We start from the raw sequence: 12807 nt of genomic DNA, 5'->3' as shown, positions 1-12807 counted from the left end.
GGACTCCCAGTATCTCGTCACCAGTGAAAACTATTCTGGTAGCGGCTCATAAACAGTCCACCAGGAAAATCTATAATAGTAAGTGGAAACGATTTTCTATCTGGGTTAACAGCCAAGGTCTCAACCCTTTTACTGTTCCGATTCCTACAGTATTGGATTTTTTGTCCATAATTTTTGAACAAGGGGCCAGTGCATCAATGGTCAAAGTACAGTTGGCAGCAATATCCCATTTTCATGTGGGAGACGGATTAGGATCTCTAGCATCTACAAAATTGTGCAAGACATTCTTGCGTAGCGTTTTCCTTCTCGAGCCACCAGTGAAATCCATGACTCCCCCTTGGAACTTAACTTTTGTTCTGCAAGCCTTAACAAAACCTCCGTTTGAACCTGCAGCTTCTGTACCCCTTACATTTCTGTCCTGGAAAACAGCATTCTTGGTAGCCATAACTTCTGCTAAAAGGGTTTCAGAGCTCCAAGCTTTGTGCATGAAACCTCCCTATCTTATTTTCCACAATGACAGAGTGTCTCTCAGGACTAACCCGTCTTTCTTACCAAAAGTGGCATCTGTGGCAAATATCAATCAGACTATCAATCTGCCAGTGTTTTTCAAAAATTTTCAAAATAAGGGGGAATACATGTTGCATACACTAGACGTACATAGACAGTTACATTTTTACCTGCACAGGACCAAAGATGCTCGTAAGGCTGATCAACTCTGTCTCATTTGCTCCTTCATACATGGGAAAACCTATATCCAAAGTGACATTGGCTAATTGGATTTGTCAGTGTATTTCTCAGGCTTATAAGGCATCAGGCAAAACAACCCCATTCAAAATCCGTGCACATTCCACAAGGTCCATCGCATCTTCTGCAGCCTTCTGGTCCAGGATGCCGTTGGACGACATATGTTCAGCAGCCACTTGGTCTTCTGCCCATACGTTTATTTCTCATTATAAGCTGGACATGATATCTAGAAGCAGGGCGTCCTTTGGCTCTGCGGTGCTTTGGAATATCCTCCCATAGACCACCCAGGTTTCTTTGTTTAGGTAGCTGGGGACTCTGTCCCACAGGTTGCAGAACAAATGAAATAACTACTTCAGATTTAGAAGTTATGTACTCACCATAACGTTCCATCTGAGTAGGTACTTCATTTGTCTGCAATCACCACCCCCTGCCGTCCCCCTAACCAGTATCGGGTTTCTAGGATCTAAATGATTCTTGAGAATATCTGAACCTGTTTATTACAGGTTTTTCAGGTGATACAGCAAAACCGATCTGAGGTAGTGTGGTGTTGACAGGGGATTGTGGGTAGAGGGGAGGAGCTAGGAGCTCGGATCTTGAAGCTTGGAAAGCTGCCGGTCGGATCCGAGACCCACAGGTTGTAGACAAATGAAGTACCTACTCAGATGGAACGTTATGGTGAGTACATAACTTCTAAATACTCTAAGGGAGCATTTCCACTGGGAAAGCCAGGATTTTTCTGATTCAAAAAAGAGGCTTGGGGATTTCTTACTCCTGCCTCAGCATAGGCCTTTAGCTATTCCTCCAGTACTAGACATTGTTGTTGATGCTTTTTTAGAATCTAGTTTGGCCCCTGATTCCTTGCCTCCTGCTCCCAGAAAATCTGATAGATATTATAGGGTTCCTGATTCACACAAGTTCGTTTTTAAAAATCCTACTGCGGATCCAGAGACTATTTCACAGGGATTCAAGGGCATTAAGGCTTCTACTGCTATAAATCCTACCCCTTCTGATAGGGACTCCAGGGTGCTGGATAGATTGGATACGAAGGTTTACACTTTTGCAACCTTGGCCAATTAGGGCTGTAAACTGCCAGTTTCATATGTTAAAGTATCAACAACATGTTATTGGATTGCTTAAACAGAAAATGATGTTGATTTCTTGACTGTGCGGAAAATAAAGAATTACAGGATTTAATGCATTCTGCTGAGCAGGTTGGAAAATATACTTTGCAATGTGGATTTGAGTCTTGAGGCCTTTTGCAGGGCTGCTGCTACTGGTTTTGTGCTCAAAGCTAAATTGTTGGATGCTCCCTTAAATCAGGACCGCCTGTTTGGCAACAAGATTGAGGAAGTTCTGTAAAAGATGGAAGATAAAGCTAAATCTACGCAAACTGTTAGATTTCTTACAAGTTCAGCCTCCTAGATTTTAGTAGGCACTGGCCCTCTAAGAGTTGGTCCTTTCCAGCTTCTTCACCGTCTTCTGAAGCCAAACCCAGACATAGCAGAAACCCGAGGTTTCAGTCCCAGGGGTCACACAAGACTAAGCAGTGGGGGGTTTCCGCACCCAAATCAGGGAGTAGTAAGACTCCCTCCTATGGAAAACAGTCTCAATGACTTGCTTTTAAAACTTCCAAGCAATTCCCAACTGAGTGCTCCTTTAGGCGGAAAGATTGGTCTGCAGGCCAAAAACTGGGAACTCATTACCCAAGACAAATGGGTTTTAAGTGTAGTGTCCCAAGGATACAGATTTCACTTTTATACCTTACCAATACCAAGCCGGTGGCCAGATCTACCCCCAAATCAGTGGGCAGAGGTCCAAAATCAAGTACTCTCTCTCTTAAGCATGGGGGCTATTCAGTTGGTACCAGAAGAGGAAAAGGGACAAGGGTTCTATTCCAGACTTTTCCTGGTACCCAGAAAAGGCAATAAATGGTGTCCTATCCTGGACCTTTCTACTCTAAATACATTTCTGGTGATTCCAAAATTCAAGATGCTGACTCTTCACCAGCTGCTTCCTATGCTAGGCAAAGATGCATGGTTGGCAACACTAAACTTAAAAGAAGCATACCTGCACATCCCTATCAGGGAGTCTTGCAGAAAATACCTACGCTTCAAAGCAGGCTGCATGCACTATCAGTTCTCTGCACTACTCTTTGGCTTATCTACTGTGCTCAGGGTATTCACAAAGTGTCTAGCTCCAGTCATTGCATTCTGCAGACAAAGAAATATTCAGATATACCCATATCTGGACGATTGTCTAATTCAGACTGAAAGCCAGGACATACTTTGAATCATCTGGCCTTTGTTCAAAGGGTACTGACTTGTCTGGGGTACACAATAAACGAAGAGAAATCACAACTGGTACCCTGTCAACAAATTATATTCCTGGGAGCAAGCTTGAATACAACTTCCCAGATGGCTTTCCTCACGCCAGAGAAACGGATTTATTTGACAACCTACTTCAAACAAGTGTCCACAAAAACCCAGTTATCTGCAAGGCAAATACTGCAAGCCTTGGGGTTCGTGGCCTCCTGCATTCTTCTAATTCCATATTCAAGGCTGCATATGAGGAAACTGCAATGGTATCTCAAAAGCCTATGGTATCATCATTCACAGGATCTAGATGCAATGATTCCTATCATACCTTGCCTACGCCTAGAGTTCCTTTGGTGGGCGGAGGCCTGCCACCAAAACAGGGACTGCCATTCACAATACCTCCTGCCGCCCAAACCCTAACAGCAGACGCATCAGACTATGCATGGGGGGCCCACCTGACAGGGAAGTGCATTCAGGGCAAATGGAACCCAAGTCAAATGCACCTGCATATCAATCAAAAAGAAATGTTAGCTGTACAGAATGCTCTGACAGCTTTCAAGGACCACATTCTTCCAGGACAATTAATGATAAAGACGGACAACACCACTGTTATGTGGTACATAAACAAGCAGGAGGGTACACATTCTTACCCCCTCCGCAGACTAGCCATGGCATTGTCGAACACAGCCCTGAGTTATCAGGTACATTTACAAGCTCAATTCCTGCCAGGAAAACTAAATACACTGGCAGACAAACTATGCAGAAACATCATGGACCCACACGAGTGGAAACTGGAACCAAGGATTTTCAACATGTTGACAAGCAAATGGGGGAGCCCAGATATAGACCTGTTGCCTCCCCCCCAAAAAAACTATCAGTTGGACAAATTCTGCACAAGGACTCCCCACAAACAAGCTTGGAAAGTGGATGCTCTATCCTTCAGCGGAAAAACCTATCATTTTATGCCTTTCCTCCCCTGCCTCTGCTCTCCAAAGTACTACTAAAGATCAAACGAGACATACCAAGAACGATTTTGATTGCACCAGACTGGCCACGCCAACACTAGTGCCCTCTCTTGCGCAGTGTGTCACTGTGGGCCCCATGGCACCTGCCCCAGACTCCTACTTTATTGTCTCAGCAGGAGATCCAAATTCTGCATCCTCAACTTCAAACACTGAATCTAGCAGCCTGGCTAATTACATAATTTCTCCTTTACCATCCCTCAGTAAACCAGTGATGGATATAATTTTAGAGGCAAGGAGGCCTAGTATCAGAAAGTCTTATGCTGAAAAATGGAAGAGATTCTGTGCCTGGAACCAATCTCAAGGGATGAGCACAACAGTGCCCAATTTACCTCAGATCTTGCAATACTTAACTGAGATGCTTCATAAGGGCCAGTCTTTCTCCTCCATCAAAATTCACCCCTCAGCCATCTCAGCTCATTATAACACAGAACTTACCCCTCTTCTCTCATCCACTGCTTAAGCAGTTCCTCAGAGGAGCCAAAAATCTACGACCACCCAGGAGAGGTCCAACTCCAGTCTGGGACATCAACTTTGTATTGGAAAAGCTCACCCTTCCTCCTTTTGAGCCAACTGCCACTGCGGACATAAAATTCCTTTCTTGGAAAACAGCTTTTCTTTTAGTAATCACTTCAGCAAGAAGGGTATCTGAATTACAGGCCCTCATGGCAGTGGAGCCTTTCATCATCTTTCATGTGGACAGAGTGTCCCTCAGGACCAATCCCTCCTTCATGCCCAAGGTGGTATCCAGCATGGCCCTTAATCAGTCCATACATTTGCCAACCTTCTTTCCTAATCCACAGGACAAAGGGGAATGGGTTCTGCACTCCTTAGATGTGCACAGACAACTTAGATTCTACTTGGACAGAACTAAACCTCAAAGGAAATCTGATCAATTGCTGGTGGCTTTTGCTGCAGGGGCAGAGGGGAAGGCTATTTCAAAGCAAACCATTTCCAAATGGATAGGTCATTGCATTCTTTTTTGCTACAAACACCATGAAAAACCTATCCCATAGGGGATCAGACCCCACTCTACCAGGGCTGCATCTACCTCTACAGCCTTTCTCAGAGGCATCCCTACTAGGGACATCCTAGAAGCTGCTACTTGGAGTTCTGTACATACTTTCACCAAGCATTACCATCTGCCAATTTTCTCTAAATCCAGAGCTGGTTTTGCCACTGCAGTTTTGCAGGGCCTTTTAGCTGGTCCTAATTCTGTTTAAATTCCTCCTCCCATCCTTAGTTTTGGGAATCTACCCAAAAGTGATGACTGCAACAGTGAAACACGAAGAGCATAGTACAGATGTGTACACTTAACATAAATGTAGATGTTCGAGTGCATTCACTGTTGCAGTCCTGGTTACCCTCCCTCCAGCCCCCTTCTTTTTCTTTTTTGGATATACCTCTACTTTCCTTTACTATCTTCAAAAGCTTTTTGGTGTATTTGCTTTTTTGTTGGAGGTATAACCTTATATATTTATAGATTTAATTGCTTCCCATTAAGGGGGCACCTGACATCTGGGGCAAGAAAAACTAATGTAATGGCATCGGCTGCATGTTTTATACCCCTGACGATCTGACATCATGGAAGAAGGGACAGCAACTGATGCACGACCTAAGACTTTGTTAATCAGGCCGACTGAGGGCTACTGCAAGCAGATAACCCAAAAGTGATGACTGCAACAGTGAATTCACTCGAACATCTACATTTATGGTAAGTGTACACAACTGTACTTTATTGGACATCCATAACTCTGTGGTAGTGAGGGCATCTTGCGCGAGTAAGAGAAGGTCTGATGGTGAGTTGGCAGTACAGATGATTGTAAAATCATCTGCATATTGGATGACAGTACTTTGGTTAAGAGAGGTGTGCAAGTTATTGATAAAGATGCTGAACAAAAAAGGCCCTAATATGGATCCTTGTGGAACACCTGTTGTGTCCAGGAAAGGAGAGAGAGAGAGAATTTTGGCATTTGGTTGATTGTTGCCTTTTAGAGGGTAATCTGAGAGCCATTCTAGGGCTGGGGGTGAGATGCTTGTGCCAGCCAGTTTAGTGATAAGATGAGAGTGGGTGACTGTATCGAAGGCCTTGGAGACAGGAGACAATTTTTCCCTCATCTCGGGCCTGATTGACTCTGTCAGAGAAGGATATGAGAGTTGTAGTAGTGCTATGACCTGGTCGAAATCCATGCTGGGTGGGAGAAAGGATGTGGTTGTGAAGCACATAGTGAAGAAGTTGGGCATGGATGCATTTTTTTAGAATCTTCGAGATAGGAGAGAGGATAGCGATGGATCGGAGTTGGAGAAGTCTGTATTAGTGCCACCTTTATGTAGATGCAGAATGTAGGCCTTTTCCCAAGTAGTGGGCATGTTAGGATATGGATCTGTTAATAAGTGTACTGATTGGGTAGGCTGTGGAATTGGCAGCAATTTGTAGGAACTTTGGAGGTAGGTTGTCTGGGGTGTTTGAGCAAGGTTTGAGTTTTTGAAGCAGTTTTTATTGGGTTGGTGGGGACAGGTGAGAGAGGGAGAAGTTGGTGGAAGGGGGGAGTATTTGTTTGGAGAGAGGATGGATGTGGAGGAAAGGTAGCAGTTAGATTGGCAATGGTGTTAATGATGTAAGATTTAGAGTGTAGCTAACTCTGTGGGTGCTTTGTCAGGGTCTGGGGATGGGTTGCTGTTTGACCCTGGGTTTAGTAGGGAATTGATGGAGCTCCACAAATTGTTAGGATTTTGTTTATGGTGGTTTTGTAGTGTAAGGTAGTGATTTTTTTTGTCTTTCGTGACTAGCCACTTCACCTGATTTTGTAGCTGTTTGTAAGTTGTCAGGTCAGAGATGTTTTTGCTTTTTTGCTAGTGTTTATAGTGGTCATAAGGTGTTTGGTGTTTTTTGATGTGATTAGTTTTTTAGGCTTACTAGAACTAAATATGTGGCTTCAGAGGGTCATTGATTTGTAAAAATGAAAATATATGTACATTTTTTTATTCTAACCAGTAAAAATAATAATAAAAAAGAAAAGAAAAACAAATTATTTGAAACCTCTATTAGGTAAATGTCTACAAGCAGGCAGTTTTAGTCGTGGAAAAGCACTTTCTTCCCAATCTATTTTCATCTGATCCAGGAGATCAGAAGTGCAAAAACTAGTGGTTTAAACTTCTGAACACATGAATCTGATGACATCCCAGCAGACTGGATCGAAAGTGTTCCCACACTGTTAAATTGCTGTTTCTTCTTTTTTCTCTATTTCCTGTTATCCTCACTCTGTCTATATTGCTTCTTCTTTATTTGTTTCCTTTATTATGGATATGTTGCCAATCTTTTCTTATTTACATTATGTTATCAAGTTAATTTTCTTAATGTGGAGCTTTTCTAATGTACTACTTTTGCATGTCAATTTTCTTGTATTATTGTAATGTAGAGCTTTTCTCCCCGGGCCTCTGCTGAAAATAGGGCATTTGCCCAGTCGAAACAAATGTCAGATAAATAAATAAATAAATTGATGTGCTTGTGGACAACTAAAAATGAATTGTATGCACAGTTCAGTTGATGTTTTTTTTTTTTTTTTTTTTATCAGTTTATAGCTGCTGGAGGTTGCCCACAGTTGCACTAGGGCTTTAACATGCATGTCAGCAGTCAGGTTTCCTCTTTAAATGTCCTTTTTTACTTAGTATTGATTTAGCATGTATTCTATGCTGTCTATTCTTGTATCCTTTCAATATTATTTTGTGTACATCTGCACTTTGTATTTAAACCATTGTTAATGGTTGCGCTCTGTTGTTGCACAAAGGTCATGACTGAAAAGGAACCTTGAACCCACCCACATTGTTAACAAATTTGAAATGATGTAGAATCCAAATACAAGAAATATAGTGAACCAAACCAGTGTAGACTCTGGCCACATAAAACACAATTCCAAAGGTAATTTGAAACGTTTGTGAGTACTTTCGCAGTTACGCAGACTGCTTCATGAGACATAATTACACTTCATTAACTCATTATTTATATCACATTCAGCCAATAAAATTACAAAAATAATCAATCACATAGCAACATATTGACATTAGGAGCAGGTCAGAAACATCAGAACTGAAATGGATTATTAGACTGAGCCAATAAGAGGTAAAGGCTTAAACGATAACATTTCCATAAAACCCATTCTTAAAGCCAGACATGTATATAGGTAGGGTATAAATACAATGAATTTCAAATGGCTTTTTATTTTATATGCTATTTTTAAACATTGTTTAAGTTTTATGTTTAATTTTTATACAAACAGGTTGCTAGGTGATTATTTTTTTAATTTTATCGGTTGAATGTGATATAAATAATGAGTTATTGAAGTGTAATTATGTCTGATGAAGCAGTCTGTGTAACTGCAAAAGCCCTCACAAACGTTTTGATTAACCTTTGGAATTGTTTTTTTACGTGGCCAGCTTCTACACTGGTTTAGTTCACTATATTTCTTGTATTTGGATTCTACGTTATTTTACTTTTAAATTAACTGTTTATCCTGTCCGTTATCTACAGTTTTTGGTTTTATATATTTGAAATAATGAAACAAATTAATTATTTTACTAACAGTGTTGCAATAGAATCTTCTGAATTTCAGCTGCTACCTCGTGTCAGGATGATGGAACTCTGCCATTGGCATAGTTGCTCTTAACATAAGGGATTTCCACATTGAGGTATAATTTGTAGAGTCTTCTGGTTATGATTCATTTCCACTGGCAGATATTCTCACCATTTATACACACAGTATTGTACTTGGATGGTTAGATGAATGTGAAAATAAAGCAGTAACAGGCCAATTAGTGTAATTTTGACACCCTTTTTATATCTGCTTGTGCATTTAATTCCATTATTAATGCGGCTTGTTTTGTCTCCCTAGAATTGAAAAAATGTGGGTTCGGGATGGTGCTGTCTATTTTTTTGGACCAATTTTCATTCATCCAGAAGAAACTGAGCATGAGCCAACTAAAATGTTTTACAAGAAAGAAATGTTTCTCAGCAATCTGGAGGAAGCCTGCCCTATGAGCTGTGTGCTAGGTGAGTTTAATTCTGCAATTTTCTGTCATCCAAAGTTAAACATTGAAGCCTAAACCTGCGGGCTGAGATGTTTTCCTTTCATATAGTTTAGTGGGAAGTAATAGAAAGCTGATCTAGCGAGCCATGTGGCCACCAAGTTGTATTGTTGTTCATGTGCCGTTTACTCAGTATGATTGCTGCAGCAGGTTAATGTGTGACATAAGAGCTATAGAACTAGCATTACTCATTTAGACAAAAAATAAAAATAAAAAAGCAGCCTGACTTTCTGATGCACAAGACACTCATAAGTTTAAGTGCTAGACAAATTTATGAAAAAAAAAAAAAAAGCAAACAGTGGCATTCCAGATTCCAACCGGAAGTTTATTAGAAACAATAATGAGCTGTTTTTTTTTTTTGCTGGACTAGATTTTTTTTTATCAACAACAACTTTATCCAAAAGTAAACTTGAGCAGATACCTTGCATGGGATACACACACACACACTACCTTGGCTGCTGTGCTTTTTTTCTATAAAACATTCTTTAGTTAATAGCTTTGTAATTAGTCAAAGGCCTCAATCCAGTACCAGTGTTTACCAACAATGATTCTGTTATAAGGTAGTGTTATTGCCCCTCTGTGTAGTGTAATGCTGAACAAACTGTTTGTACTGGTCTCTTGGCACAACCCTGTTATTGCCCCTCCTGTCTGTCCTTCAGTCTTACCTAATGGTGGTGCGTTAATTTTTTTATTAATCCCCTGATCCTCGGAGTGTCACATGCTCTCTAATTTTTGTGAATGATGATCTGGTTATCCTATAGTTTTAGTTCCAGGTCTTTGATTTCATTTAGAAGTGCTACCATCTCATGAATTATGGGTTCTTCTGTGGTTTTACATTTCCAGATTTTTTTTAAGCAACCAAATGTGATGTGGTTCACACTGATTGTTATTCACCCAGCTTTAGCAGTAGTGTAGCTCTCATAGTTGCCACCTAAAACCTATCACTTGATGGATTAAGTTATCCAGGTTTTGTCAAAAATTGTCCAATCTGGGCCATCTCAAACAAACGTTTCCATGTACCTCTCTGGTTGTGGTTACATCTTCAGCACTGTTGACCAATCCAAGGAAGCATCTTGGCTAATCTATTGGGGGTCTAGAAGTACTGATGCAAGCATTAACAAGCAAACATTCTAAATGTCCTGGGCTTAGTAACGATCTGAGGAAGGTTGTATAGATATTTACCCATTGTTTTTCAGATATTTGGAACCTCATTAAATCTTCTTAGCCCTGAATTTGTTCCCCAGCTAGTTTATTTGTGTTACTAATTGCTGCATACATTTTTATTATCTTCTTGTTTATTGCTTCTGGTGATCTAGCGTCAGTCAGTATATCTGTCAAGCCCAGTCTCCAAAGGTTTTTTTTATGCATCTCCATGTTGTATGATTCAGGAAATCTTCAGTAGTCCTCTGTGTTTTAGTACTTCCATCTGCCTTTGGTTATAACTATGCATAAATCCTGACCACTTCATAACCTACCGACCTTGTCTGACTTGTTCCCAGAACAAAAACCTTTCCTCTCTGATGCACCATCCTACCATCCATGATGTGTCAATATTTAGTGGTGGTTCCGCTAACCCAACAGGACAGTCTTCAAACCACCAGGGTAAATGATTTTTTGTATGATAAACCAGAAGTACCCTTTTGTTGACATAGGCCAAGTGTTTGGTGTTCTCTGGCTTTATTTATTGCCACCAAGCATTCAGCTTTTGAACTATTTATTTTGTAACTCCCCTGTGTTAACATCATTTATTTTCATTCAAATACACCAATAATTCCTTAAGTGCAGCATTGTCAACCCCCCTTGCTGTCTGGGTGTTGCCATTTTGCTCCAGCTTGCTCTTGGCTGTTTGTCATCCCAAATGAAGTTGGTTATAATTTTCTGTAATTGCAGTCTGTAGACTGTTCAATACTGGTATTCCCCCAGGTCATAAAGAAATGCTTGTTATGCATATATAGAGGGACCAACCACATTTTCATTGCTTATATATTATGCTCCAAATCCAGTTTCATTTTTTTCCACCATCTAATCTGTTTCAGGATTTTATCCTTAATGCATTCCCACATTTATATATGGGAGTCCTCTACTCTCTTCATTAATCACTCTCTCAAATATTGCATTTCATGATGTCCCTACAGGAAAGGAAAGTGCTGTACCATCTGATAAGGGGAGAATAGTTGACAGCAAGTGCCTTCGTTTTACTTTGAGTTTATATTCTGAGATTCTAGTGAACTGTTTTAGAAGTTTTCAATATAATATTTGGACATCTGTCTGGATTTGCCAGGTAAATTATGAGATCATTTGCAAATAGGACTAATTTCTCTTTTTTCTATAACAGTTCCATCCTTGAATTTACTCCTTTCGATTTTTTTCAGCTGGTAGATGTTCATCATGTTACCCTGCTGCAGTCTTCACACTTGGGTTATCCTGCCGTCAGGCAGTCCCGCAGTAGGCCCGAATTCCAAAGTCTTGGTCCGGCGTCGGTTGCTGTCGCTTCTTCCCTGACGTCAGTGCGCCAGGGCTATATAAGAGGCATCCAAAGCCATTTTCTTCAGTCTTTCTTGCCGCACGGTGCCCGAAGCAGAAGCAGTTTGCAAGTGCCGGTCGGCCGACACCTGCGATTTTCGATTTGAATTTCAGTCTGAAGTCTTCTTTTAAAGCATCTGGCATTTGTCAAACACCTTCTAAGTTGCCTAGGGTACACAGTAAACGAAAATAAATCAAAACTACTGCCCTCACAAAACATAATATTCCTGGGTGCCAGCTTGAATACAATGGCCCAGATGGCTTATCTCACGCCAGACAAGCAACAACAACTGACTCAATATTTCAAAATAATGGCAACAAAGACCCAACTCCCTGCAAGAAATATTCTGCAGGCCTTGGGATTCATGGCATCTTGCATACTACTAATACCATTTGCAAAACTGCATATGAGGAAATTACAATGGTGCCTGAAAAGTGTATGGACTCAGCACAGCCACAGCTTGGAAACAATGATACCACTCATTCCCTGCCTTCAACAGGAGTTTCTGTGGTGGGCACAGGCATGTCACCTCAACAAGGGTCAGCCTTTCACTTTGCCCACAGCCAGGCAAACTATGACAACAGATGCATCTGACTATGCCTGGGGAGCACACATGGCAGGACAGTGCATTCAGGGCAAACGGACTACAGATCAGAGGCATCTGCATATCAATCAAAAAGAAATGCTAGCAGTACAGAATGCCCTAACAGCTTTCAAGGACCTTTTACACTCAGGAAAACTAATAATAAAGATGGACAATACCACAGTAATGGGGTACATAAGCAAGGGGGCACACTTTCCTACCCTCTATGCAGGCAAGCGATGACCTTGTGGAACACTGCACTGTCTTACCAGGTTCAATTACAAGCACAATTCCTGCCAGGAAAGAAAAACACATTGGCAGACGACCTAAGCAGAAACATCATGGATCCACACGAATGGAAACTAGATCCACAAGTATTTGCAATGATAGCTCAGAAATGGGGATGCCCAGACATAGATCTGTTTGTAAGCCCCCACAACTACCAACTTTAAATATTTTGCACAAGGACATTCCATCCACTAGCTTGGAAAGTAGATGCCCTCTCATTCAGTTGGAAAACATTAACAGTGTATGCCT

The 12807-nt window shown here is 41.1% G+C and overlaps 1 protein-coding gene across 13 annotated transcripts in view; it reads left to right on the top strand.

Moving 5' to 3' along the window:
- The window catches only part of PBRM1 (polybromo 1), a 2726611-nt gene that overhangs the window by 1708984 nt on the left and 1004820 nt on the right, over positions 1 to 12807 (top strand). For all 13 annotated transcript variants that reach the window (XM_044078866.1, XM_044078877.1, XM_044078870.1 and 10 more), the window contains one exon: positions 8971 to 9128. In XM_044078866.1, coding sequence (XP_043934801.1) covers positions 8971 to 9128 — 158 coding nt within the window. The remainder of the gene's footprint in view (positions 1 to 8970; positions 9129 to 12807) is intronic.

This window comes from Protopterus annectens, chromosome 7.part1 (assembly GCF_019279795.1).
Source record: "Protopterus annectens isolate FY-2018-M chromosome 7.part1, PAN1.0, whole genome shotgun sequence".
NCBI classification, from domain to species: Eukaryota; Metazoa; Chordata; order Ceratodontiformes; family Protopteridae; genus Protopterus; species Protopterus annectens.
This window is presented reverse-complemented; position numbering and strand designations above follow the sequence as displayed.